At 39.8% G+C, this 26,981-nt stretch overlaps 1 protein-coding gene across 1 annotated transcript; it reads right to left on the bottom strand.

Annotated features, from left to right (window-relative positions):
- Window positions 1-147: 147 nt before the first annotated feature.
- On the bottom strand, window positions 148-23,519 carry LOC104234355 (receptor-like protein 9DC3). Its single transcript, XM_070160502.1, has 5 exons — window positions 23,145-23,519; window positions 21,754-22,697; window positions 16,523-16,545; window positions 7,061-7,066; window positions 148-815 (listed from the first exon to the last, which is right to left on the bottom strand). Exons 1-5 carry the CDS (start codon window positions 23,517-23,519, stop codon window positions 148-150), a joined length of 2,016 nt encoding a protein of 671 aa, XP_070016603.1.
- Between the last annotated feature and the right edge of the window lie 3,462 nt (window positions 23,520-26,981).

Raw genomic sequence — 26,981 nt, 5'->3', positions numbered from 1 at the left:
TATAAGTATATAGAAGGAATGTGCCACCTAACGGCGTAAATTATAGATAAAAAATATGAAAATTAAGATGTAATATTCAGTTCATAATCATCACATGTTTAATTTTCAGTATTACAGTGCTGCAATCCAATATAAGACGCAACAATTTCATCTTCTGTAGTGCCTTTGATTGCCTCGCTGCTTCTTTCGCCTTCTCATTGTGATTTTGTATTCTAGTTCTTCAACAATCCAAGAAAGCCTATTGGAATTTCGAGTTGAAAACATGATATATGCTACGGATAATCCAATAATTAGCCCACTACCATATCCTATAAGAATTGCCTTCATAAATTCACTTAGAAATGTAGAATCACTTTCTTCGTCCAGCACAAACGCTGTGTTGTTTGTCTCTGGCATCTTGTTACTTCCATAACCTCTTGAAACTGGGAATCCACGTAATCCATCATTATCTTCATATGAGTTATTTTCAAAGGTATGAAATTGAGGGCCTTGAGGAATACATCCTTGGAGATGATTGTGGGAGAGATTTAAGAATGCAAGAGACGTCAGAGAAGCAAGTTGTTGTGGTATCTCTCCTGAAAGTTGGTTAAATGAAAAATCCAATGATTCAACTACAGATAAATTTCCGAGTGATTTCGGTATATGACCCTGAAATCCATTATAAGATAAGTTCAAGACACGAAGTGCAATGAGATCTCCCATAATACTTGGAATTTGTCCTTCAAATTTGTTGCTCGAAAGATCAATAATGGTGTAAACTGTCAAAATTCTAACAAGTTTAAGCTCCAGCCCCTTGGTTGCAATTGTTACAGAATCTTGGTAGTGTTGAAATGTCAAATATTTCAGCTTCCCACATCGGTGGGTTAACAATAGTTGGGGGGATTTTCCCCCTATAAAAGAAGGCTTAATGTTTAGGATTTAAACACACCTCTCATTTGCCTTCTCATCTGTTTAAGGCATTTGTATCTTCTCTCTTTAGTATTATTTCACTTGTATTTTTGGAGTGAAATAAAATATTGGTTGTGTCCGAGGAGTAAGCAAAATTAGCCGAACCTCGTAAATTCTGGTGTTCCCTTTATTGTTGCTTTATTGTCTTATTTATTATTATTTGGTGGCTGTCATAATTTTTGGTATAGTAGTTGTGACTTATTCACACTATATACATTTGGCTTCCGCAACAATTGGTATCAGAGCCAAGGTACTGTCTAAGTATGCTCTGTGGTTGCAGCATAGTCTGATCTTCCACATCAGAAAAGATTTATCTTGGTAACTGAGTCAAGGTTCTGTCTGAGTATGCTCTGTGGTTGCAGCTTAGTCTGATCTTCCACACCAGAAAGGAAATAATCTTGATTTGTGTCGTCAGCTATTAAATAATATTTGTGTCAAAGATGGGAGACAATAATTGACCCTCCCCGAGAATTTTCACATCTTTAGCATGAATATGTGAAATTGGGTCTAATATAGCTATTTTAACTATTTTACTTTATTTCGTTGCAAAAAGAAAATTACAAAAATATATATATAAATTTTAGCTTATGTATTTCTCATAAACTTGAAAAAATACAAAAAAATTGCACTTTATTTTGGTACTTTATATAAATTCGAAAATTACAAAAAAAAACTATATAGTTCTATTAATGTTTTATAGTCATTTTAATTTTGAAAAATATAAAAATATATTACTTTATATTTTATTTTTGTATAAAAACGAAAATTACAAAAAAATAGTTTTATTAATATTTTTGTATAAAAACGAAAATTACAAAAAATAGTTTTATTAATATTTTGTAGCTACTTTAAATCTTGAAAAATATTTAAAAAAGATATAATTTTGTTTAAATACTAGTCTTATTTTTGGTAGTTATTTTGCTTACATAGGACTAGTTAAGCAACGTGTTCCTATTACTCGGGTCCGGGCAAAAGAATAATATTCGGGTTCAAACTACCCGGTTTTAGGCCTAATTTTCGGACCTAGCCCATAATAATCCGAGTCCACCACATATGAGGGGACACGCGTGGGGAACACGGACGGAATCCCGTACACGGGGAACCCCACCACCCGTGGGGACATAAGTCTCGAACCCCACCACGCGTGGGGCTCATTTTTCTGGGCAAACCCATTACAAAACACGGACATGGGGGGTTTTAAAAGTTTGGACTGGAAAATATTTGGAGGGGACTATTCATCTTCTTCTTCTTAAAGAAGAAGAGGAGAAACCCTACTGGAAAAAGCAAAAACCAGTCCAAGAAAAACCTCACCCAAACCACCCCGTCTCACCACCTCCGTCAACAACCAAACAGGCCCGTCGACCACTGTCCAAACGAACGCCGGAAAACACGACCATTCCTCCTCCTCCGAGCTCCGTCAAACCAGTCCGGCGATCCTCCATTAAACCCGGCATCCGCTGTTCATCGTCTTCCTCCTCTTCCTAAAGAAAACCTAGGAAAAACCCTAGCGACCATAACCCAAAACCACCAGCTCCCTCATCGTCGTCACTATCCCGTCGCCACTGCCCCCTACTCCCTCGCGTCCCAAAACGCCATAACCACCAGCTCCACCCCCTCGTCGTCACTTTCCAGTCGACAACTAAACGACCAGCGAACACCACCGGAAAACCAGCGGCTTCGCCATCGAGCAGCAGCTGTGACTGCGCTGCTGCATCGCGCCACCAGCTCATTCCATATTTGATCCTTTCCTCACATCCAAACGACCCCTTCTGCTGCAGCTTCACGTACCAGTTGCCGCGTCGGAAAATACAACAGCAACCCAACAATCTCTGGTCGTTGACAGTTTTTGGGTCCGAGCTTTCCATTTTCCATCAAGGTCGTCTTTGGGTCGTCGAGGTCCGGTACGTCGAGGTGTTTGTCCGAGGTTTCATCATTATTCCTCGTCGAGTGAGGTCCGGTTCGAGTTCCGTAGGAAGCACTGTTTGTCATTCTAGGATTGTCGAGGTTCGAAGGTTGGTGTTCTTCGTCCTTTGTTTCATTTCATTCGTTTTGCATATTATGGTTCAAGGCAAAAAATGAGAATATTCGATATTTATGAATGTCAACAATGCAATTTTTGTTGTTATGTTAAAAAATATTTATTCTATGTTTAGTTACTGCATGCTTAAAGTAAATGTGAGCATATGAACGAGGTTATTCTATTTTTCATTTTTACCATGGATATTATTACATGTTAGAATCGTTGTTTTTTTTTGTTTTAACCTCGTATGATTTCATTGGTAGAAAATCGTAGTTGCCTTAAGTTTGCCCTCAAATAATAAAAACGAGACGAGCTTCGCCACATAAAAATGTACAAATTGCGGAGCCCTCGCAAAATATATGTATTAAATACTTAGATTCCGGGATGGGCCGTTTAGTAAATTTCACGGCCCTACCCCAAAATAATAATGCGCTAGTTGCTTTAGGCGCGCCTTTAATAATGTTATCTCCCTAAACTCGAGTGCACATTTACGTGACCCAAATCCAAATCTCAACGAGTCGAAATATGTCTCTAGTCACGGGCACATTGATTGTGGCGTGGCCCGAGATGCATTTCCCTGACGTTGTAAATTCCTTTTAATAATAAAATGAGACGAGCCTCGACAAAAAAAAAATGTAGAAGCTGTGGGGCCCTCTAAATGCATATATATTAAAATACATAGAATCCGGGACAGGCCGCTTAGTAAATTTTACGGCCTTCCCCAAAATAACAATACGTTTAGTCGCTTTAGGCACGTATTTAATAATTGTATCTTCCTAAACACGGGTGCACATTTATGTGACCCAAATCTAAATCTCAACGGAGTCAAAGTGTGTCGACGACCACGGGTACATTGATTGTAACGCGGTCTGAGATACATTTTCACAACGTTGCAATTCTTGATAAAAATAACAATAATAATAAAGCGGTTAAAATATAAAATTTGCACATAAGTTCATATTTGTATAAAATCAGATAATCAAGCCGAATATAATAGTTGAGCGACCGTGCTAGAACCACGGAACTCGGGAATGCCTAACACCTTCTCCCGGGTTAACAGAATTCCTTATCCGGATTTCTGGTACGCAGACTGTAATATGGAGTCATTCTTTTCCTCGATTCGGGATTAAAATTGGTGACTTGGGACACCCTAAATCTCCCAAGTGGCGACTCTGAAATAAATAAACAAATCCCGTTTCGATTGTCCTTTAATTGGAAAAACTCCCCTGCGCCCCCGCGGGTGCGTAAAAAGGAGGTGTGACAGCTCTGGCGACTCCGCTGGGGATTTGGGACCCAGAACCACTGGTTCAGAGTTCAAGAATTCGAGCTTAAAATAATTGTTATAGTTGGCTTTATTTATTATCTGATTTTTTTACATGATATATGCCCAATGTGCTAAATGACACTTTTACCGCTTTAATATTATTTGAATTATGAATATATACAACTGCTACGAAACCCCCTTCTTTCTGAGTCTTCTAAATTTATGGTGCACACGTGCGCGTGGCCCACCTTTCTGTTAAAGTCATACCAAATAAGACGAAGTTGGGACAAGTAACTAGGCCGGGTAGACTTTCGTGCTCCCGGTACGTTGCCCCCACTTCGGCTCAAACTGTCCGTTTGGGTAAGCCAGGTTTAGAACAATATGCCTCAGGTTTTTACCTAGAATAACTCAGCCATGTACCGGATCCCTAGTAGGAACGTTTATTTGCATCATGTGCATTTGACTTAGGGGACTCAACACAGGGGTTGAGTCCGTCTAGGACAAGTAACCTGAAAATAATAGACCATCTTTTGGCATCCTATGTGCTACATGTTGTATTTATTCAAGGGCGAATGAGTCACTTGGTCATTTCCAGCATGGTGTTATTTTAATCAAAGCATGGGAAACATTTGTGGAATCCGAGAAGCCTTGGAATTCCCTATGTCCCCCACACTTCATTTTTTGGAAAAGCATATAAGGAACATTTGTGGAATCCAAGAAGTCTTGGAATTCCCTGTGTCCCCCATGCTTCATTTTTTGGGAAACGCACATGGGGAACATTTGCGGAATCCAAGAAGTCTTGGAATTCCCTATGTCCCCCATGCCACATTTTTTGAAAATATAAAAATATAAAAAATAATATATATATATATATATATATATATATATATATGTGTGTGTGTGTGTGTGTGTGTGTGTGTGTGTGTATAAAACATTGAAAATTTGTGTATGTTTTCATCACCATCCACGAATTAGAAAATAGTGAAAAAGAGGAGAAAATAACAGTGTAGAGATATAACTACTTATTGTTAGAAAAAAACAAATGTCCAAGTACTGTCGAAACTCTGCCGAAATTTTGAGAAAATAAAAAAAATATGTCTTATTAGTTTGTTTTATTAAAAGCAAAGGAAAAGTAGAAAAAATCCTCATTGTTTTGTCTTGTTTTTCTAAATAAAAAAAAAGTCTTGTTTTTAAAATAGGTTTATTTATTTGTTTATGAAAATGCCGAAATTAAAATAATCCAAAAATATTTTCCATTATTGACTTCTTTAGAAAGTCTTTCTAATTGTTTTAAAAAAATAATATATATATATAATATATATAATAATAAAAAATAAATCCGAAAATATTTTGATTCTTCTTTCAAAATTGAAAAGAAAATTCAAAATTCAAAAACATTTTGAGAAGCATTTCTTATATTAAAAGTAAAACTCCGAAAAATATTTTCTTCTTCTTCCTTAGAATAAAAAAGGGCAAATGAAACTCAAAAAATATATCTTAGAAGTATTTCTTTCAAAAAGAAGATCAATCAAAAATTCAAAAAAAATACTTCATTTCTTCTTTTAAAGTAGTTCTTTCACAAATTCACAAAAAAGAAGGGGAGTTAGTTCACCTACTTATTCCTGATTGCCCGAACTACGCGGGTTTGATTCTCACCGGATGTGAGATACGTAGGCAACCCTCATCGGGTCCAACCCCACCTTTTGCTAAGAAAACCAAAAAACAAATAAAAACAAAAAACAAAAAAACATGTCAAGATTTTAATTTTGTCATAAATAAGTCGGGTGATGTCCAAGTTCCCCTTTTACAAAAAAAAAATACCAAAAATATATATGTCAAATTTCTAAGAAGTCGGGTGACGCTGGTTTATCAAGACATAGCCGAATGTTCCCGAAGGGGACGCCGGAAGGCTGACTTTGCATAAACAGCCACTTTTGGGTCATATTTAAGATTTGGTCCAGTTGACCCACACAACCTTAAAAATCTTCGTCCCCGAGACGTTGAAAGGCCGTGTTTGTAATATTGAGTTTTCTAAATTTGAAAAACGATAAAAAGAGTCATAAATAAGTCAGGTGATGTTGTTATGTCATAAATAGTCGAATGTTCCCGAAGGGAACGCCGGAAGGCTGACTTTGCATAAACAGCCACCTTTTGGGTAATGTTTAGGATTTTTTGTCCAGTTGACCCGCACAGCCTTAAAAATCTTCGTCCCCGAGGCGCTGAAGGGCCGTGTTTGCAACACCAGGTTTTTATTATAATTTGAAAAAAAAAACAAAGAGTCGGCGGTCAGGTGAATACCGTTTGAATTTAGTCAAAATAAGCCGAGACAGCTTCGGCAGTGTCTTAAACCATTCTTGCCGAAATAGCCTTAGAGTATCTTTCAGTTGTCGAAAGGTTATTTTCGTAAAAGAACGGACAAGTTTGTAAAGTGTCATAAAATAATCCTCCTCGGCCTCAAAATTTATGTGAAATTGGGAAGGGGCCACATTTGCAAAAAATAACCGTCTGGTTGCATTAGCAAATGGAGGAAGGAAGTTGGCCATTTGTTTTTGGAGTTTATAAATCTTTTAATTAGAATATGTGGGTTGTTTGATTTTTCGGTTTGTAGGTCATCTTCAAACCTTTGAAACCCAGTTTGTTTTAATATGAAAATTGAAAAAATATTTTGTATTGTGTATCTTTTAGTGGTCCGAACTACGCAAGGTCTGATTCATGCGGAGACATGATACGTAGGCAATCTCCATAAGATTCGACCACCACTAAAAAATAATAATAATAAAAAAGAATAAATAAATAAAGGAAAGTGTGGGAAATTTTCAGAGGGGCACAATTGTCTGACTGCTTAGGTACATTGTATCTCTGATATATGATTGTCTGTCAAATGCCCTAACACTAACGTTGATAGCTTCCCTTTGCTGTGTTCATATATAGAAAATTGGTTGGTTCTGGTAGCTCCTCCCTGCAAAGCAAAATCAAAGGACAATGGCTCAGAACCGCAGAACCGAGTGAGTCGGTATCGATGACCGACGACAATTGGTCGAATGGAACAACGGGTTGGTAGAGGAAGTGAAAATGCTGAGACAACATGTGGCAGATATGTATCAGTCATGGATAACTGGAAAAGCACCACCCCCTCCACCGCAAAGTCTCTTGAACTCGGTCATTTCCCAAGCACCCAACACCATAATGGAAGATCCCCCATACTCTCCATCCCAACCCACTTATGGCAGCTTTCCCATCTATCCGAGTAGCTCCATCACTCCTCAATGCTTCTCCGCTCCCCAACACCACTTCTTTCCCCGTGACCTCAAAAGCCATACCTCACTTCCCAGGGACCCGACTCCACGAAATGCTTACCCACCCATACAAGCCCATCAAAAGCCATCTGGATCAGGTTTCCGACCCTGTCAACATGCAAGAATGAAGAGGTTGCTGAAATGAGGAAAGGCTCTCACCCCCATCGGGGTATCTTATGCCAGTCTGTTTGAAAGGCTAAGGCATGCTGGTTCGATTGAGCCACTCCCCGCATGTACTATAAATCCACTTGCAAGGAGCTTTGATCCGGCAGCGCGATGCGCCTACCACTCCAATGTCATAGGGCACAACATTGAGAGCTGTCATAGTTGGAGAAGGGAAGTAGAGAAAATGATCCGAGAAGGGCGGGTTGCGATTAATAACAGTGACATGGAGCACTCGAACCTCCTCGAGAACTTGCCGACGGAGGTTGATGAGATTGAAGCTGGTAATGGTCTCGGCAGTATTGATGCAAAGCTCAGTGGCTAAAATGCCAATTTTGATAAAGTGGGAGGACGTTTTGTTCCTTGGTCAGCAAGAGAGAAGCTTGTGGTGGCTCATTTTGTTGTCATTTCTGTTGTTCGGATTATTAGGGTTATGAGTCGGATGTTGTCTTGTCCAGTTTGTTTTTAGGATTTTGTTCTGGATTGTTTTGTTTGTTTTGTTATTTAAACCATTTCACCGGTAGTCTAATACAAAGTCTGGTCTTTTATTATTTCCAGTCATCTTTTGTTTAGTCCTTTTACCATTTTTGTTCAATGCCGATTCTAGGGACATGACATGCGCACCCAGTTTGGGCCTAATCTTAAAAGTTAATCATAAAAACATGGGAAGGTGATCAAAGCATTTAAAGGAAATAAGAACGGTTTGAGATTATTTGAAGCCCGAGTCATGTGGAACTGGGGCAAGTTAAACACAAAGAAAACCGTTAAAAAGCAAGATTCGCAAATTGGCATGAGGGTCGTTCATAATAATGAGAATGAGAGTGTCGCCCAACGGTGCTTTAGAAGTGACAAATGAACAAACAGATGTTGAATATAATTGTCAGGTCCAGTACCATCAGAAGAGACTACAAATTTAAATTGTGTTGTTTGCACTTGGCATGTTTTGAAGACTGGAATGACGAAGACGTTTTGTTCTACTACCCAAACACTCTATCCTTCGTTACCCCTTTTGAGCCTTATTTATTTTCTTTCATACCCCTCGTTCGGAATTAGTAGCAACGAAAAAAAAAAAAAGAAAGAGAGAAAGAAAGAAAACAACAAAACGAAAAAAGAGAAAAAAAGAGAAAAAGAAAAGAAAGGAAAATGATAACAAAGAAAAAAAGTCAAATGAAACAGAGGAATTGGGAACTACGTTTGACCTGATTCCTCAAAGAGGATACGTAGGCGCTTCACGGCTCGGTCATAGTTTTGAAAAATGAAAAAAAATCAATTAAAATATCCCCAAGCAAGAAACTGGGGCAAAAGTTGCGTTTGTTGTAAATAAATCTAATTCCGAAGGTTGTAATTAATAACCCAAAATTAATGCATTTTTGAGCCTTTTATACCCTTTATTTCTAGCCTATCCAAAACCCACATTACGGTCCAAAGAAATACCTTCTGATCAGTCTTTAAAAAATGCCAAGTCAGACAAATGAAGAGTCTTACCGGCGAACATAACATTCTGTTCCACAGCAGAAAGGACTCTAATCTCCAACAGAAAGAGTCATACCAGCAACACTCCAAATCCCCAGCTGGAGAGAGATATAAAACGAGAGAGTCTTATTGGTGAAAACCTTCACAGGCACCATAAGGCGATGAAAGCTGAGAGAAGAACCCAAAAATGAGAGAGACTTGATAGTGAAAACCCTTCGGGCACTACAAGTCGAATAAGATTGAGAATCAGAGGGGGAATCGCCAATTGAAGATCTTAAAAGATGATTGACGGCAGAGGATAGGCCACATACGCATGTCATGGCCATTAGAGTCGGTATCTGCGTTTGATAGATTTTTATTTATAGTTTCTTTTGTAAAAGAGTCATTCGTTTCCTTTGTCTTTTATTTTGTTTCTTTTATCTTTCTCCTTTCATAGAAAAATTCCCCAATAGAGTCTGTTTGGTCCGAACAAGTGTGAATTGACTTCAAAATAGGCTGTCAGCTTTCCAAAATGAGATCTGACTAGTACATCCCAGTGGTATAGTCAGCAGGGAACAAACGCGAGGCCAGTGTCAAAAAGATATCCCCAGCAAAAAGGAATTGACAGAAGGATTGACAAGTGTCAAGAGGGGTACCCTTGCCAAAATCAAAGGTTATAAACCTCAAGGCCAAAGCCCGTGGGCAAATCAAGGAGAGCAATGAGCATGATTTGGGAAATTTATACTAGACTAAAAGGTCGGGGAAATGCCATTTTCCGAGCTATGTCACAAAAGAAGAGGGATATCCCCAGCAGAAAGGGATTATCCCCAGCACATAATATCATCCCCAACAAGTTGTGGAGCACAGAGCAAGGAAGAGAGAAAGGGAAAGCCATCCCAGTAGGAGTATCACAACCAACCACCGCGTTTTAAACTAACAAAATTTTGTTTGATTTGAAGCAGGTAACGGAAATGGCATTGATGCCAGAACTGCATGCCACAAGGGATATTATCAAACTGGGGCAGAAAATTTTCCTTCCATTTAGAAAAATTTTCTGGAAGTCAGGTACCCCCAGCTGATAACATTTTATCCCCCAGCAGGTAAGTAAATAATCCCCAGCAAGTGTTGAGGTAAGACATTTTCAAGCCTTAAGGATATTTTGGGTTCATCCGCCCTCGAATAGGATATTTTGGGTTCATCCGCCCTCGAAGAGGATATTTTGGGTTCATCCGCCCTCGAATAGGATATTTTGGGTTCATCCGCCCTCGAATAGGATATTTTGGGTTCATCCGCCCTCGAATAGGATATTTTGGGTTCATCCGCCCTCGAATAGGATATTTTGGGTTCATCCGCCCTCGAATAGGATATTTTGGGTTCATCCGCCCTCGAATAGGATATTTTGGGTTCATCCGCCCTCGAATAGGATTCTATTTTTAAAGTTGTTGTCTATACCAGACGCTCACCTGTATAACGAGAGGAATACTTTTAGTCTTTAAAATTCTTACCAGGCGCCCACCTGTATAACGAGAGGAATACTTTCAGTCTTTAAAATTCTTACCAGGCGCCCACCTGTATAACGAGAGGAATACTTTCAGTCTTTAAAATTCTTACCAGGCGCCCACCTGTATAACGAGAGGAATACTTTTATGTCTTGGTTTAGACATGCGCCCACCTGAATAACGAGAAGAATACCTTTGTCTGTGCATTTCATATTTTAGGCGCCCACCTGTATAACAAGGGAATACATTCCACGTCTTTACCAATAGGAGATGCATTTCCTCCTAAGTTGGTTTTAGTTTCACCCATAGGAGATGCATTTCCTCCTAAGTTGGTTTTAGTTTCACCCATAGGAGATGCATTTCCTCCTAAGTTGGTTTTAGTTTCACCCATAGGAGAAGCATTTCCTCCTAAGTTTATTTCACCCAATAGGATACGCACTTCCTAAAAAGTTTCACCAATAGGAGACGCACATCCTAAGTTGAGTTTCACCGATAGGAGACGCACTTCCTAAGTTAAGTTTTACCAATAGGAGACGCACTTCCTAGATCCATTATACCAATAGGAGACGCACTTCCTAGATCCATTGTACCAATAGGAGACGCACTTCCTAAGTTAAGTTTTACCAATAGGAGACGCACTTCCTAGATCCATTGTACCAATAGGAGACGCACTTCCTAAGTTCAGTTTTACCATAGGAGACGCACTTCCTAAGTTCATTTTACCCAATAGGAGACGCACTTCCTAAGCTTATTTCACCCAATATGAGACGCACTTCCTAAGTTCAGTTGTACCGACAGGAGACGCACATCCTAAGATCAGTTTCACCAATAGGAGACGCACTTCCTAAAAGTAATTTCACCAATAGGAGACGCACTTCCTAAGTTCAGTTTTACCATAGGAGACGCACTTCCTAAGTTCAGTTCTACCAATAGGAGACGCACTTCCTAAGATAAGTTCTACCAGTAGGAGACGCACTTCCTAAGTTAAGTTTTACCAATAGGAGACGCACTTCCTAAAAATAATTTCACCAATATGAGACGCACTTCCTAAAAAAATAATTTCACCAATAGGAGACGCACTTCCTGAGGAGACGCACTTCCTAAGAAGTTTCACCAATAGGAGACGCACTTCCTAAGAATAGTTGTACCAATAGGAGACGCACTTCCTAAATTCAGTTTTACCATAGGAGACGCACTTCCTAAGTTCAGTTTATCATAGGAGACGCACTTCCTAAGTTCAGTTTTACAATAGGAGACGCACTTCCTAAGAAGTTTCACCAATAGGAGACGCACTTCCTAAGAATAGTTGTACCAATAGGAGACGCACTTCCTAAATTCAGTTTTACCATAGGAGACGCACTTCCTAAGTTCAGTTTATCATAGGAGACGCACTTCCTAAGTTCAGTTTTACCATAGGAGACGCACTTCCTAAGTTCAGTTCTACCAATAGGAGACGCACTTCCTAAGTTTATTGTACCCAATAGGAGACGCACTTCCTAAGTTCAGTTTTACCATAGGAGACGCACTTCCTAAAGTTCAGTTTTACCATAGGAGACGCACTTCCTAAGTTCAGTTTTACCATAGGAGACGCACATCCTAAGAATAGTTCACCAATAGGAGATGCACTTCCTAAGTTCAGTTTTACCAATAGGAGACGCACTTCCTAAGATAAGTTTTACCCATAGGAGACGCACTTCCTCAGATAAGATTCACCAAGAGGAGACACACATCCTAAGTTTAGTTTCACCAATAGGAGACGCACTTCCTAAGGAGACTCACATCCTAAGTAAGTTTCACCAATAGGAGACGCACTTCCTAAGTTTAGTTTCACCAATAGGAGACACACTTCCTAAGGAGACGCACATCCTAAGTAAGTTTCACCAATAGGAGACGCACTTCCTAAGTTTAGTTTCACCAATAGGAGACGCACTTCCTAAGGAGACGCACATCCTAAGTAGTTTCACCAAGAGGAGACGCACATCCTAAGTTTAGTTTCACCAATAGGAGATGCACTTCCTAAGGAGACGCACATCCTAAGTTAAATTTCACCAATAGGAGACGCACATCCTAAGTTAAATTTCACCAATAGGAGACGCACTTCCTAAGTAAGTTTTACCGATAGGAGACGCACTTCCTAAGGACAATTTTTCCCAATAAGAGACGCACTTCCTAAGTTTATTGTATCCAATAGGAGACGCACTTCCTTAAGTTTAGTTTTGCCCATAGGAGACGCACTTCCTAAGTTTACTTTTACCCCATAGGAGACGCACTTCCTAAATTAAGATTTCACGCATAGGAGACGCACTTCCTAAATTAAGATTTCATTCATAGGAGACGCACTTCCTAGTTCAAAATCATTAAGGTTTCGCCCATAGGAGATGCACTTCCTAAGACTATTTTACCCCTAGGAGACGCACTTCCTAAGTTTAATTCCATGCACAGGAAACGCACTTCCTGAATTAAGTTTTCATTATTAGGAGACACACTTCCTAGTCTGGTTCGCTCAGGTTATACTTTTGCTTTAGGAGACGCACTCCCTAGTTTGGCTTTTAGATTATATTTTATTTCAGGAGACGCACTTCCGGAATCGATATTTCGCCCTTAGGAGATGCACTTCTTAGTCTGATTCATTTTAAGTTCGACCATAGGAGACACAATTCCTAGTCCAGTTTTTGAAGTTTACCCGTAGGAGACGCACTTCCTAATCGAGGTCTTTCAAGTTTTTTAGGAGACGCACTTCCTAAATCGAAATTTTATTCATAGGAAACGCACTTCCTAGTTCTAGTCACTGAAGTTTGCACCCTTAGGAGACGCACTTCCTAGTTTAGCTCATTCCGATTCAACCATAGAAGAAGCACTTTCTAGTTTGAGTCATCGAGGTTTTAGCAGACGCATTTGCTAGCAAGAGTTTTGGTTTTATTCGTAGGAGATGCACATCCTAGCCTAGTCTTTAGTTTACTCTCATCATTGCATCAGTAGTGTAAGTGAGTTACAATTTTGCTAACGACTCACAAATCTTCCCAGTACAAACTGGGTTAGGAAATTTTGTTTGTTTTGTTTGTTTTGGTTGTCAGGGACCCGCCTGTAGAACGGAGTTTGTGGTATGTCAAAGATCGAAGAAGTCAGGAGTCCGCCTGTAGAACGGAGAAACATTTTTCAAGATCAAGCAGTGACCCACTGGAAAGCAGAAGGTTGCAACAAAAATCCCCATCACTCAATCCAAGATAGAAGCAATAAGAAGCTCGCCCCAAGAATGCAAGTCAACAGTCTGGGATGATCAACAGAAGCTGGTCACAAAAAAACAAAAACAAGAAGAAAAAAAGAGGAAAAAAAAGAAAAAGAAAAAGAACCCAAATTACGGAAGTAGAGAACAGATGTGGTCTGCTCAAGAACTAACACCTACAACTAGCAAGTCAAGGTTCAAATCCAAAGTCTGTATGAAGCACCATTCAAGACTCAAGATCAAGTTTCAGAAGACTTAGAGATATGAATCCTTGTAACTAGTAGCTGATAGGTTTAGTTAGTCTTTTTTAGTTATCATTTTTTTGTTGTAATGACAGGACCGCGGACCGGAACCTCAATGGAACGGCACCTCGATCGACTCTTCACCTCGGTACACTTTACCATCTCTCTCATTCCCGAACTATACGTGGCCTGATTCCTGTATAACCAAGGATATGTAGGCAGCTCAGATACCAGGGCTCGGTCACATTCCCTCCCTTCCCTTAGTATAGTCCGTCCAAGTAATGGTCGGGTCAAAAACATGTCTTGTCGTTCTTTGTCGGAAAACTCTTCGTGTTTTCAGTCAAAGAGGGGCAGCTGTAAGCACGTGATTTTTGACCCTCCCCGAGAATTTTCACATCTTTAGCATGAATATGTGAAATTGGGTCTAATATAGCTATTTTAACTATTTTACTTTATTTCGTTGCAAAAAGAAAATTACAAAAATATATATATAAATTTTAGCTTATGTATTTCTCATAAACTTGAAAAAATACAAAAGCATTGCACTTTATTTTGGTACTTTATATAAATTCGAAAATTACAAAAAAAAAAAACTATATAGTTCTATTAATGTTTTATAGTCATTTTAATTTTGAAAAAAATAAAAATATATTACTTTATATTTTATTTTTGTATAAAAACGAAAATTACAAAAAAATAGTTTTATTAATATTTTTGTATAAAAACGAAAATTACAAAAAATAGTTTTATTAATATTTTGTAGCTACTTTAAATCTTGAAAAATATTTAAAAAAGATATAGTTTTGTTTAAATACTAGTCTTATTTTTGGTAGTTATTTTGCTTACATAGGACTAGTTAAGCAACGTGTTCCTATTTCTCGGGTCTGGGCAAAAGAATAATATTCGGGTTCAAACTACCCGGTTTTAGGCCTAATTTTCGGACCTAGCCCATAATAATCCGAGTCCACCACCCATGAGGGGACACGCGTGGGGAACACAGACGGAATCTCGTACACGGGGAACCCCACCACGCGTGGGGACATAAGTCTCGAACACCACCACGCGTGGGACTCATTTTTCTAGGCAAACCCATTACAAAACACGGACAGGGGGGGGGGGTTAAAAGTTTGGACTGGAAAATATTTGGAGGGGACTATTCATCTTCCTCTTCTTAAAGAAGAAGAGGAGAAACCCTACTGGAAAAAGCAAAAACCAGTCCAAGAAAAACCTCACCCAAACCACCCCGTCTCACCACCTTCGTCAACAACCAAACAGGCCCGTCGACCACTGTCCAAACGAACTCCGGAAAACACGACCATTCCTCCTCCTCTGAGCTCCGTCAAACCAGTCCGGCGATCCTCCATTAAACCCGGCATCCGCTGTTCATCGTCTTCCTCCTCTTCCTGAAGAAAACCTAGGAAAAACCCTAGCGACCATAACCCAAAACCACCAGCTCCCTCATCGTCGTCACTATCCCGTCGCCACTGCCCCCCTACTCCCTCGCGTCCCAAAATGCCATAACCACCAGCTCCACCCCCCTCGTCGTCACTTTCCAGTCGACAACTAAACAACCAGCGAACACCACCGGAAAACCAGCGGCTTCGCCATCGAGCAGCAGCTGTGACTGCGCTGCTGCATCGCGCCACCAGCTCATTCCATATTTGATCCTTTCCTCACATCCAAACGACCCCTTCTGCTGCAGCTTCACGTACCAGTTGCCGCGTCGGAAAATACAACAGCAACCCAACAATCTCTGGTCGTTGACAGTTTTTGGGTCCGACCTTTCCATTTTCCATCAAGGTCGTCTTTGGGTCGTCGAGGTGTTTGTCCGAGGTTTCATCATTATTCCTCGTCGAGTGAGGTCCGGTTCGAGTTCCGTAGGAAGCACTGTTTGTCGTTCTAGGATTGTCGAGGTTCGAAGGTTGGTGTTCTTCGTCCTTTGTTTCATTTCAATCGTTTTGCATATTATGGTTCAAGGCAAAAAATGAGAATATTCGATATTTATGAATGTCAACAATGCAATTTTTGTTCTTATGTTAAAAAAATATTTATTCTATGTTTAGTTACTGCATGCTTAAAGTAAATGTGAGCATATGAACGAGGTTATTCTATTTTTCATTTTTACCATGAATATTATTACATGTTAGAATCGTTGTTTTTTTTTGTTTTAACCTCGTATGATTTCATTGGTTGAAAATCGTAGTTGCCTTAAGTTTGCCCTCAAATAATAAAAACGAGACGAGCTTCGCCACATAAAAATGTACAAATTGCGGAGCCCTCGCAAAATATATGTATTAAATACTTAGATTCCGGGATGGGCCGTTTAGTAAATTTCACGGCCCTACCCCAAAATAATAATGCGCTAGTTGCTTTAGGCGCGCCTTTAATAATGTTATCTCCCTAAACTCGGGTGCACATTTACGTGACCCAAATCCAAATCTCAACGAGTCGAAATATGTCTCTAGTCACGGGCACATTGATTGTGGCGTGGCCCGAGATGCATTTCCCTGACGTTGTAAATTCCTTTTAATAATAAAATGAGACGAGCCTCGACAAACAAAAAATGTAGAAGCTGCGGGGCCCTCTAAATGCATATATATTAAAATACATAGAATCCGGGACAGGCCGCTTAGTAAATTTTACGGCCTTCCCCAAAATAACAATACGTTTAGTCGCTTTAGGCACGTATTTAATAATTGTATCTTCCTAAACACGGGTGCACATTTATGTGACCCAAATCTAAATCTCAACGGAGTCAAAGTGTGTCGACGACCACGGGTACATTGATTGTAACGCAGTCTGAGATACATTTTCACAACGTTGCAATTCTTGATAAAAATAATAGTAAATGATCAAAGCGGTTAAAAGATAAAAATTGCACATTGGTTCATAATTGTATAAAATCAGATAATCAAACCGAATATAACAGTTGAGCGACCGTGCTAGAACTACGGAACTCGGGAATGCCTAACACCTTCTCCCGGGTTAACAGAATTCCTTATCCGGATTTCTGGTACGCAGACTGTAACATGGAGTCATTCTTTTCCTCGATTCGGGATTAAAATTGGTGACTTGGGACACCCTAAAACTCCCAAGTGGCGACTCTGAAATAAATAAACAAATTCTGATCTTCCACACCAGAAAGGAAATAATCTTGATTTGTGTCGTCAGCTATTAAATAATATTTGTGTCAAAGATGGGAGACAATAAACAAGAAGAATCTACATCAAGTGTCAACAATACGTCATCATTGGCATCTTCGCTTATGACAAGAATTGTGTCAAATGCGAAATTTGCGGTAGAAATATTTGACGGGTCCGGACATTTTGGGATGTGGCAAGGCGAGGTTCTAGATGTCCTTTTTCAACAAGGGCTAGATCTGGCCATTGAAGAAAAGAAACCAGATGTTATTGGAGAAGAAGATTGGAGAATTATCAACCGTGTTGCTTGCGGTACCATTCGATCCTACCTTGCTAGAGAGCAGAAATATCCATACACAAAGGAAACTTCTGCAAGTAAATTATGGAAAGCACTGGAGGATAAATTTTTGAAGAAAAACAGTCAAAATAAATTGTACATGAAGAAGAGACTGTTTCACTTCACCTATGTTCCTGGTACCACGATGAATGAACATATCACCAGTTTCAATAAGTTGGTCACAGATTTGCAAAATATGGATACAACTTATGATGATGGTGACTTGGCCTTAATGTTGTTGGCGTCACTTCCTGATGAGTACGAGCACCTTGAAACTACTCTACTCCATGGAAATGACGAAGTTTCTCTCAGAGAAGTTTGTTCGGCTTTGTACAGCTATGAACAAAGAAAGCGAGAAAAACAGAAGGGCGGAGAAGGAGAAGCACTATTTGTGAGGGGTCGTCCTCAAAATCAAACGAGGACAAAGAAGGGAAGATCCAAGTCAAGATCCAGACCCAGCAAAGATGAATGTGCCTTTTGTCGAGAAAAAGGGCACTGGAAGAAAGACTGTCCGAAGTTGAAGAATAAGGCCAAACATAACAATGGAAAGGCCATTATGGATTCAAATGTAGCTGATTGTGATGATTCAGACTTCTCATTAGTTACAACAGAGTCATCAACATCATCAGACATATGGTTGATGGACTCGGCTTGTAGCTATCATATGTGTCCCAACAGGGACTGGTTCATGGAATTTCAAGAAGGAGAATATGGAGTCATCCACACAGCGGATAACAGCCCTCTTACCTCATATGGCATTGGTTCAATACGATTAAGGAACCATGATGGAATGATCAGAACATTAACAGATGTTCGATATGTACCGGATTTGAAGAAGAATCTCATCTCTGTGGGAGCCCTAGAATCAAAAGGGTTCAAAATCATTGCAGAAAATGGAGTGATGAGAGTATGCTCTGGTGCACTAGTGGTAATGAAGGCTAATCGGAAGAATAATAATATGTACCGCTATCGTGGCAGTACAGTTATTGGGACAGCGACAGTGACATCCAGTGACGACAAAGAGGCAGAAGCAACCAAGCTATGGCACATGCGCTTGGGACATGCTGGAGGAAAATCCTTGAAAACTCTATCAGATCAAGGATTGTTAAAAGGAGTAAAGGCTTGCAACTTGGAGTTTTGTGAGCATTGTGTTAAAGGGAAACAGACAAGGGTTAAATTTGGTACAACGATCCATAATACTAAAGGCATTTTGGATTATGTACACTCTGATGTTTGGGGTCCTTCCAAAACACCTTCATTGGGTGGGAAGCACTATTTTGTAACCTTTGTTGATGATTTTTCTCGAAGAGTGTGGGTGTATACAATGAAAAACAAAGATGAAGTGCTGGGAATTTTTCTCAAATGGAAGACGATGGTGGAGAATCAAACAGGCAAGAGGATCAAGTGTATTCGCACAGACAATGGAGGTGAATACAAAAATGATCATTTCAATAAGGTCTGTCAAAATGATGGCATCGTCCGACACTTCACTGTCAGACATACACCACAACAGAATGGAGTGGCTGAACGTATGAACCGGACCTTGCTGGAGAAGGTACGGTGTATGTTGTCCAATGCTGGCTTGGGCAAAGAATTTTGGGCTGAGGCAGTTACATATGCATGCCACCTCATTAATCGCTTACCATCTGCTGCTATTGATGGCAAGACACCATTTGAAAAATGGTATGGAAAGCCTGCTTTAGATTATGACTCTTTGCACGTGTTTGGCTCAACTGCATATTATCATGTGACAGAGTCAAAATTGGATCCAAGGGCAAAGAAGGCTATTTTTATGGGAATTACTTCTGGAGTCAAAGGATATCGCTTATGGTGTCCTATGACAAAGAAAGTAATATTCAGCAGGGATGTTACCTTTGATGAATCTGCTATGGTAAATAAGGTAACAGAAGACACCAAACAAAATAAAGGTGCTTCTAAGCAGGTGGAGTTTGAGGGAAAATTTATTTTTCCTACACAAGAAGCAGAGGAGGAAACAAATGAAGATTACCCTCTGGAAGAAGAGCCAGTAGAGGAGATTCCAACTCAGGAACCTCAACAACAACTTGAATCAATAGCAACCAGCAGGCCAAAAAGAACAATAACGAAACATGTTCGTCTCATAGAGACGGTTGCTTGTGCAACCTCAATTGTAGCTGATGATGTTCCTACCACTTATAAAGATGTTGTCCAAAGTTCAGAAGAAGATAAGTGGAGGATTGCCATGAATGATGAAATACAGTCCCTTCATCAGAATCATACATGGAGATTGGCCAATCTCCCGAAGGGAAAGAAAGCAATTGGGTGCAAATGGGTATTTGCAAAGAAGGAAGGATTTCCTAACCAAGTAGATGTTCGCTACAAAGCAAGATTGGTGGCCAAAGGATATGCTCAAAAGGAGGGAATTGATTACAATGAAGTATTTTCTCCAGTTGTAAAACATTCCTCCATTAGAATTATGTTGGCTTTGGTAGCACAATTGGATTTGGAACTAGTTCAGATGGATGTAAAAACTGCGTTTTTACATGGAAACTTGGAGGAGGAAATCTACATGACTCAGCCAGAAGGATTCAAAGTTGCTGGAAAAGAAAATATGGTGTGCAAACTTGAAAAATCGTTGTACGGATTGAAACAATCTTCTAGACAATGGTACAAGCGATTTGACGAGTTTATGTTGCGGCAAGGGTACAAGAGAAGCAAATACGATCATTGTGTGTATTTGCACAAGCTTAAAGATGGTTCCTTTGTATATCTTCTCCTATATGTTGATGATATGTTGATAGCTTCCAAGAATTCGGAAGAAATTGATAAGTTGAAGATTCAACTGAAGAAGGAGTTCGAGATGAAGGATCTGGGTGAGGCAAAGAAAATTCTTGGCATGGAGATAATTAGAGATAGACGTTCAAAGAAACTCTGTTTATCTCAGAAAGAATATTTGAAGAGAGTACTACAACGTTTTGGCATAGATGACAACACTAAGCCAGTTAGTACTCCACTTGCTCCCCATTTTAAGCTAAGTACTACTATGTCGCCAATGGATGAAGCTGAACGAGAGTATATGTCAAAGGTACCATACGCAAATGCTGTTGGTAGCTTGATGTATGCAATGGTTTGCACAAGGCCTGACATTTCACAAGCTGTTGGAGTTATTAGCAGATATATGCACAATCCAGGGAAGGAGCATTGGCAAGCTGTGAAGTGGATTCTACGGTATATTCATAATACTGTAGATGTCGGGTTAGTTTTTGAGCAGGAAGACAATCAGTTTGTAGTTGGATATTGTGACTCAGATTTTGCGGGTGATATGGACAAACGAAGATCAACTACTGGTTATGTGTTTACTTTTGCAAAGGCACCAGTTAGTTGGAAGTCTACTTTGCAGTCAACAGTTGCTTTGTCTACAACAGAGGCAGAGTACATGGCTATTACAGAGGCTGTGAAAGAGGCAATTTGGCTTCAAGGATTGCTAAAGGAGCTTGGTGTTGAACAAAAAGGTATCACAATTTTTTGTGATAGTCAAAGTGCTATTCAATTAGCGAAGAACCAAGTTTATCATGCAAGGACGAAGCACATTGATGTTCGGTATCATTTCGTACGAGAAATCATAGAAGAAGGTGGAGTCACGGTGAAGAAAATTCATACTACGGAGAATCCTGCTGATATGCTGACAAAGGTGGTGACTGCGGTCAAGTTTCAACATTGTTTGGATTTGATCAACATTGTTGAACACTGAAGATTGAAGATGAAGACACAACCAAAATTTGTTATAGAGAGAAAATTGAAGACGTGGAATTTTTGCCAAGGTGGAGATTTGTTGAAATGTCAAATATTTCAGCTTCCCACATCGGTGGGTTAGCAATAGTTGGGGGATTTTCCCCCTATAAAAGAAGGCTTAATGTTTAGGATTTAAACACACCTCTCATTTGCCTTCTCATCTGTTTAAGGCATTTGTATCTTCTCTCTTTAGTATTATTTCACTTGTATTTTTGGAGTGAAATAAAATATTGGTTGTGTCCGAGGAGTAAGCAAAATTAGCCGAACCTCGTAAATTCTGGTGTTCCCTTTATTGTTGCTTTATTGTCTTATTTATTATTTGGTGGCTGTCATAATTTTTGGTATAGTAGTTGTGAATTATTCACACTATATACATTTGGCTTCCGCAACAGGTAGTACTTATCTCCAAGGTATGTAGGTGTCTTCATTGTTTGATTAATTACCCTCATGGCTTTCAATTGTTGAAACAGACTTGTTGGTACGTTTCCTGTGAAGGCATTGTAAGAGACATCTAAGATTCGAAGCTCAAGAAACATGTTTTCATCCCTTGAAGTTCTAATGGATCCATACAATTTATTCGATCTCAAGCTTAAAACTTGCAGCTTCGGTAGAGTTGCCAACCACATAGGGAATGTATCGTAGAGGTGATTATTTCCTAAATCAAGAACTTGCAACTCTTTGCAATTGGCCAAAGATCGTGGGAGTTTCCCTTGTAGCTTATTGTCATGCAAGTTGAGGCTTCTAAGTGAATTTCCAATGGTAAAAGTTTTAGGAATTGTCCCAGAAAGATTGTTCTGGTGCATATCCAAAACCTCGAGGGTACTGATATTAGCCAAACATTGCGGGATCTCTCCTATCAAGTTGTTTTTCGCCAAATCTAGAACTCGTAATGAATCCAAATTGCAAACATATGAAGGAATTGAGTCCATATTTCCCGAGCCCATATTTGTCAACATATTGTGGGACAAATTAAGACGGTTCAATGAAAACATCCAGATAGGCCATACCCAATCAGGAATTCTTCCTTGAATCTTATTATTTGAAAGATTCAAATCGAAAAGTTGCTTTGCTGATCTTAGAAACTCCAATTCTTTTACTTCACATGCGACCAATGCTAAGTTCCAAAGAGATTCGGGCAAAGTAAAATTAACTTTGTTCTCACTCGTCAATGAAATGCGATTATATGAAAGATCAAGAGTCCGAAGATTTTTGAGGTTTGAAAATAAGCTGACATCCGCATTTCCACTAAAATTATTTGATGAAAGATCAAGTGAATTTAGGTACACAAGATTTTGAATTGACTTAGGTAGATGGCCTCGCAGCTGATTGCGTTCTAAAAAAATCTGTGCAAGTGAATTGGACATGAAATTATCCTCAAGTTGACCAGAAAAGTAGTTATCACTCAAGTCTAATCCAATTAGTGATGGAAGGGAGAATATCAATGATGGTATTGTTCCAACCGAGGGGTTGCTCTGATGGTAAGCAACCCCCACTTCCAACCGAGAGGTTGTGAGTTCGAGTCACCCCAAGAGCAAGGTGGGAAGTTCTTGGAGGGAAGAATGCCGGGGGTCTATTTGGAAACAGTCTCTCTACCCTAGGGTAGGGGTAAGGTCTGCGTACACACTACCCTCCCTAGACCCTACTAAGTGGGATTATACCTTACCCCTACCCTGGGGTAGAGAGGCTGTTTCCAAATAGACCCCCGTGCATCCTTCCCTCCAAGAACTTGCCACCTTGCTCTTGGGAAACTCGAACTCACAACCTCTTGGTTGGAAGTGGAGGTTGCTTACCATTGGAGCAACCCCTCTTGTCGAGATGTGATAATTGGAGAAATTGTTCCAGGAAAGATCAAGCTTTTGGAGACGAGAGAGTTGGAAAACGGTGCTATTGGAATCAACCTTCCCTACAAGGCAGCAATTATTGAGATCAAGTTCAATGACATGGCCAGTCATCTCATCGCATTTCACTCCATCCCATAAGCAACAATCTCTGCTCATATTCCATGAACTTGTTTTAGATTTAAGAGAAGCAAAGGTATCTATAGTAAACGTCTCATTGAATTTTACAAGGGAAATGCTTTGATCTTTGGGGCAGAGGGATGAAGATAAAGCAAATTCAAAGAGAAAAATAACTAAGAGCACAACTGAAAGTTGCCCATAGCCCATGTTTGCATAAAAGGGTTCAAAAGTTGGTAGTGAGAAATAAGAAAAAGCTATGCAAATATATATATATATATATATAGGACATTAAACTTTCTTTTGTGAATTAAATTATGTACAAGTTGTTGAAATCTCACTATATATCCATGGAAATAAAAGCAAAGACCAAGGAAAATGGAAGCATCCAAATTCAGCCTTATTTAATGTCATTTATATTGTACTCCCTCCTGTCCAAAATAATTAATTTTTTCAGATTTCAAGAATGAATGAATTATTTTTTTCCTACATTGCCCTTGGAGTAATTAATGTTAGAGTATGTGTTAGGAGTGTGTATGTGAAGAGATAATAAAGGTTAATAAAGGTGTTAGTTTATATTTAGTCAATAATGGCATGCCAATTGGAAGAGTTGGTGGAAAGAGTTGGTGTGGATGCTAGGAGGAAGCTTCCTCCTTTGATGTCACCCATGACATCAAGAGGAGGTAGTTTGATGTCACCAATGACATCAAGAGGAGGTCTTTACCTCTATAAATAGATGCACTCCTTCATTTGTAGAAACCATCCCAAAAATAATACAACACATTGTAGTGAGTAGAGAGTTAAGAGAGAAATTCTCTTAAGTGTAATTGGGAACTCTCCCCTTCCTTTGTTAATATTAAAAAGGCAACTGTTCTCTGGTGGACATAGGATTATTTTGATCCGAACCACGTTAAATCTTGTGTTCTTTCTTTTACGTTTCCGCTAACAATTGGTATCAGAGCAACATGATTCTTTAACGATCCAAGGAGGAAGAACAAGCAAAGATGAGTTCCATGAAGTTTGAAATTGATAGATTCAGTGGACGCAACAACTTCAATATCTGGAAGATCCAGATGATGGCGTTACTGCGGAGGGAAGGTTCAATCCATGCTATTGACGGAAAGTATCCTAAGGATATATCAACTCCCGACAAGGAGAAGATTGAAGGGGATGCATTGAGTGCAATCCAACTATCCCTTGCACCTAACGTGCTTTGTGAAGTGAGTACGGGTACCGAAGAGATGGCCAAACAGTTCTGGGAAAAGCTAAAAGGGCTATACCAAGACCGATCAGTGACAACAAGGATGTTGTTACAACAGTGTCTTCACACATTTAAGACGGGGTCAGGTACTTCATTACAAGATCATTTAGATGCGTTAAATAAACTTGTCATGGACTTACAGATTGCAGGATTTAAAAAGGAGGAGGAGACGCTTGCATGTGCTTTGCTATTTTCATTGACTTCAGGATATCATGATATTAAGAATTCAATGATGTATAGCAAGGAGCCTATCAAGCTTGAGCAAGTGCGGCAGACACTTAACTCTAGTGATGTGCGGAGGCACATTGAAGGAGATAGAGATGACCAGGCAAGTGGCCTCTTTGTAAGAGGCTGGACTAGACAACAGGGAAAGAGAAAATCAAAGCACAAATCAAAGTCTCGTGTGAACAAGAAGAATACAGAGTGTTGGGGTTGTGGCAAGAAGGGGCACTTTGAACGAGATTGCCCAATGTCAAAGTCCAAGGAAAAGGCGAGTGCATCTACAGTTGAACAGGTACATAATTTTGATAATGATTATGTACTAACAACATCGTGTAATAATAATAGTAGTTATGAAAACAAATGGGTGTTAGACTCTGCTTGTACTCTGCATATGACGTTCCGAAAAGACTGGTTTAGCAGCTACGAGAAAAGTGGAGGAACCGTAGTAATGGGCAATAATGCAACTTGTGCAATAGTTGGCATTGGCTCAGTTCGGGTTCGCTGCCATGATGGAATCGTGAGGACTATTACACAAGTCCGTCATGTTCCTGATCTGAAGAAGAATTTGATCTCCTTGGGTACTCTGGATGAACAAGGCTACAGGTACATGAGCGAAGCAGGAACTATGAAGGTGACTAAAGGTTCTTTAGTCATGCTGAAAGGCAAGCTGGAGAACGGCCTTTACACATTGGCCGGAAGCACCATTGTTGGCTCTGCAAATGCATCTACAGTGCAGTTATCTAATGATGACAAGGCAAGACTATGGCACATGAGACTGGGTCATATGAGCGCACGTGGACTGGAGATGTTGAGCAATCGTAACCTTTTGGAAGGTGAGAAGATCAGCACACTTGACTTCTGTGAGCACTGCGTTCTAGGGAAGCAAAAGAAGGTCAGCTTCAGCACTGGCAAAACACAAGACAAGAGGAGTGCTAGACTACATCCATTCAGATTTATGGGGTCCCTCTAAACTTCCATCGAAGGGCAAAAAGAGGTATCTTCTCACTTTTATTGATGATTTCTCACGAAAGGTTTGGGTGCATTTTTTGAAGGCAAAAAGTGATGCTTTTGAAGCATTTAAAGAGTGGAAGATTTTGGTTGAAAATCAAATGGAGCGGAAAATCAAGTATCTTCGCACAGACAATGGCTTGGAGTTTTGCAATGAAGAGTTTAATGAATTCTGCAAGGTTCATGGGATCTCAAGACATAGGACTGTCAGGCATACCCCACAGCAGAATGGAGTTGCCGAGAGAATGAACAGAACTCTTCTTGAAAAGGCTCGTTGTATGCTCCTACAAGCCAAAATGTCCAAAGTATTTTGGGCTGAAGCAGTTCACACTGCTGCTCATATTGTCAATCGATCTCCAGCATCGGCAATTGACTTTAAGACTCCGAATGAGGTATGGTCAGGTGAACCCTCTAACTATTCATACTTACGAGTATTTGGGTGTCCAGCTTATTATCACGTTAATGAAGGAAAGCTTGAACCAAGGGCTAAGAAGGCCATATTCGTAGGGTATGTGGATGGAGTAAAAGGGTACAAACTTTGGTGTTTGTCTTTACTCAAATTTATAGTTAGTAGAGATGTCACCTTTGATGAATCCTCTATACTTGATCCCCGTAAAGTTTCCGTGGAGTTTTCAGGAAACAAGAACGACGAGCAGGTGGAGCTTCCGGTGGAGCTTGCCAAGGAAAAGGATCAAGAGACTCAGGTTAAAGATGAGTCAGAAGATGTAGACCTTGAAGAACTTGCTGTCAATGAACCATACACAATTGCAAAGGGGAGGGAGAAGAGGCAAACACGAGAACCGGAACGCCTTATAGATCAAGCAAACTTGATTGCATATGCGTTCGTAGCTGCACAAGAAGAGATTAAGGATCTGGAGCCCTCCTCGTATATTGAAGCAACTTCTTGCAAGGATGCTGTACAATGGCGGTTAGCCATGACTGAAGAGATGGAGTCTCTTCACAAGAATCGGACATGGGTCTTAGTGAAAAGACAAAAGGGGAAGAGGACAGTTGGATGCAAGTGGGTCTACCGAAAGAAAGAGGGAATTCCTGAAGTGGAAGATGCTAGGTTCAAGGCGAGATTGGTTGCAAAAGGATTCAGTCAGAAGGAGGGAATTGACTACAATGAGATTTTCTCTCCAGTCGTGAAGCATAGCTCAATTCGCGTGCTACTAGCATTG

This window comes from Nicotiana sylvestris, chromosome 10 (assembly GCF_000393655.2).
Source record: "Nicotiana sylvestris chromosome 10, ASM39365v2, whole genome shotgun sequence".
Classification (NCBI taxonomy): domain Eukaryota; kingdom Viridiplantae; phylum Streptophyta; class Magnoliopsida; order Solanales; family Solanaceae; genus Nicotiana; species Nicotiana sylvestris.
The sequence above is the reverse complement of the archived record's forward strand: the minus strand, read 5'-3'. Positions and strand labels throughout refer to the sequence as shown.

Bases quoted from the DNA above. Each gene is read 5' to 3' on its own strand.
- LOC104234355 (XM_070160502.1), bottom strand. From the start codon at position 23,519: ATGGGCTATGGGCAACTTTCAGTTGTGCTCTTAGTTATTTTTCTCTTT. The intron at 22,698-23,144 runs GTAAGCAACCTC...TCACTTGCACAG, and splicing joins CAAGAGGGGTTGCTCCAATG to ATTTTTTTAGAACGCAATCA. The intron at 16,546-21,753 runs GTACTACCTGTT...CGACTCGTTGAG, and splicing joins CCTACATACCTTGGAGATAA to ATTTGGATTTGGGTCACGTA.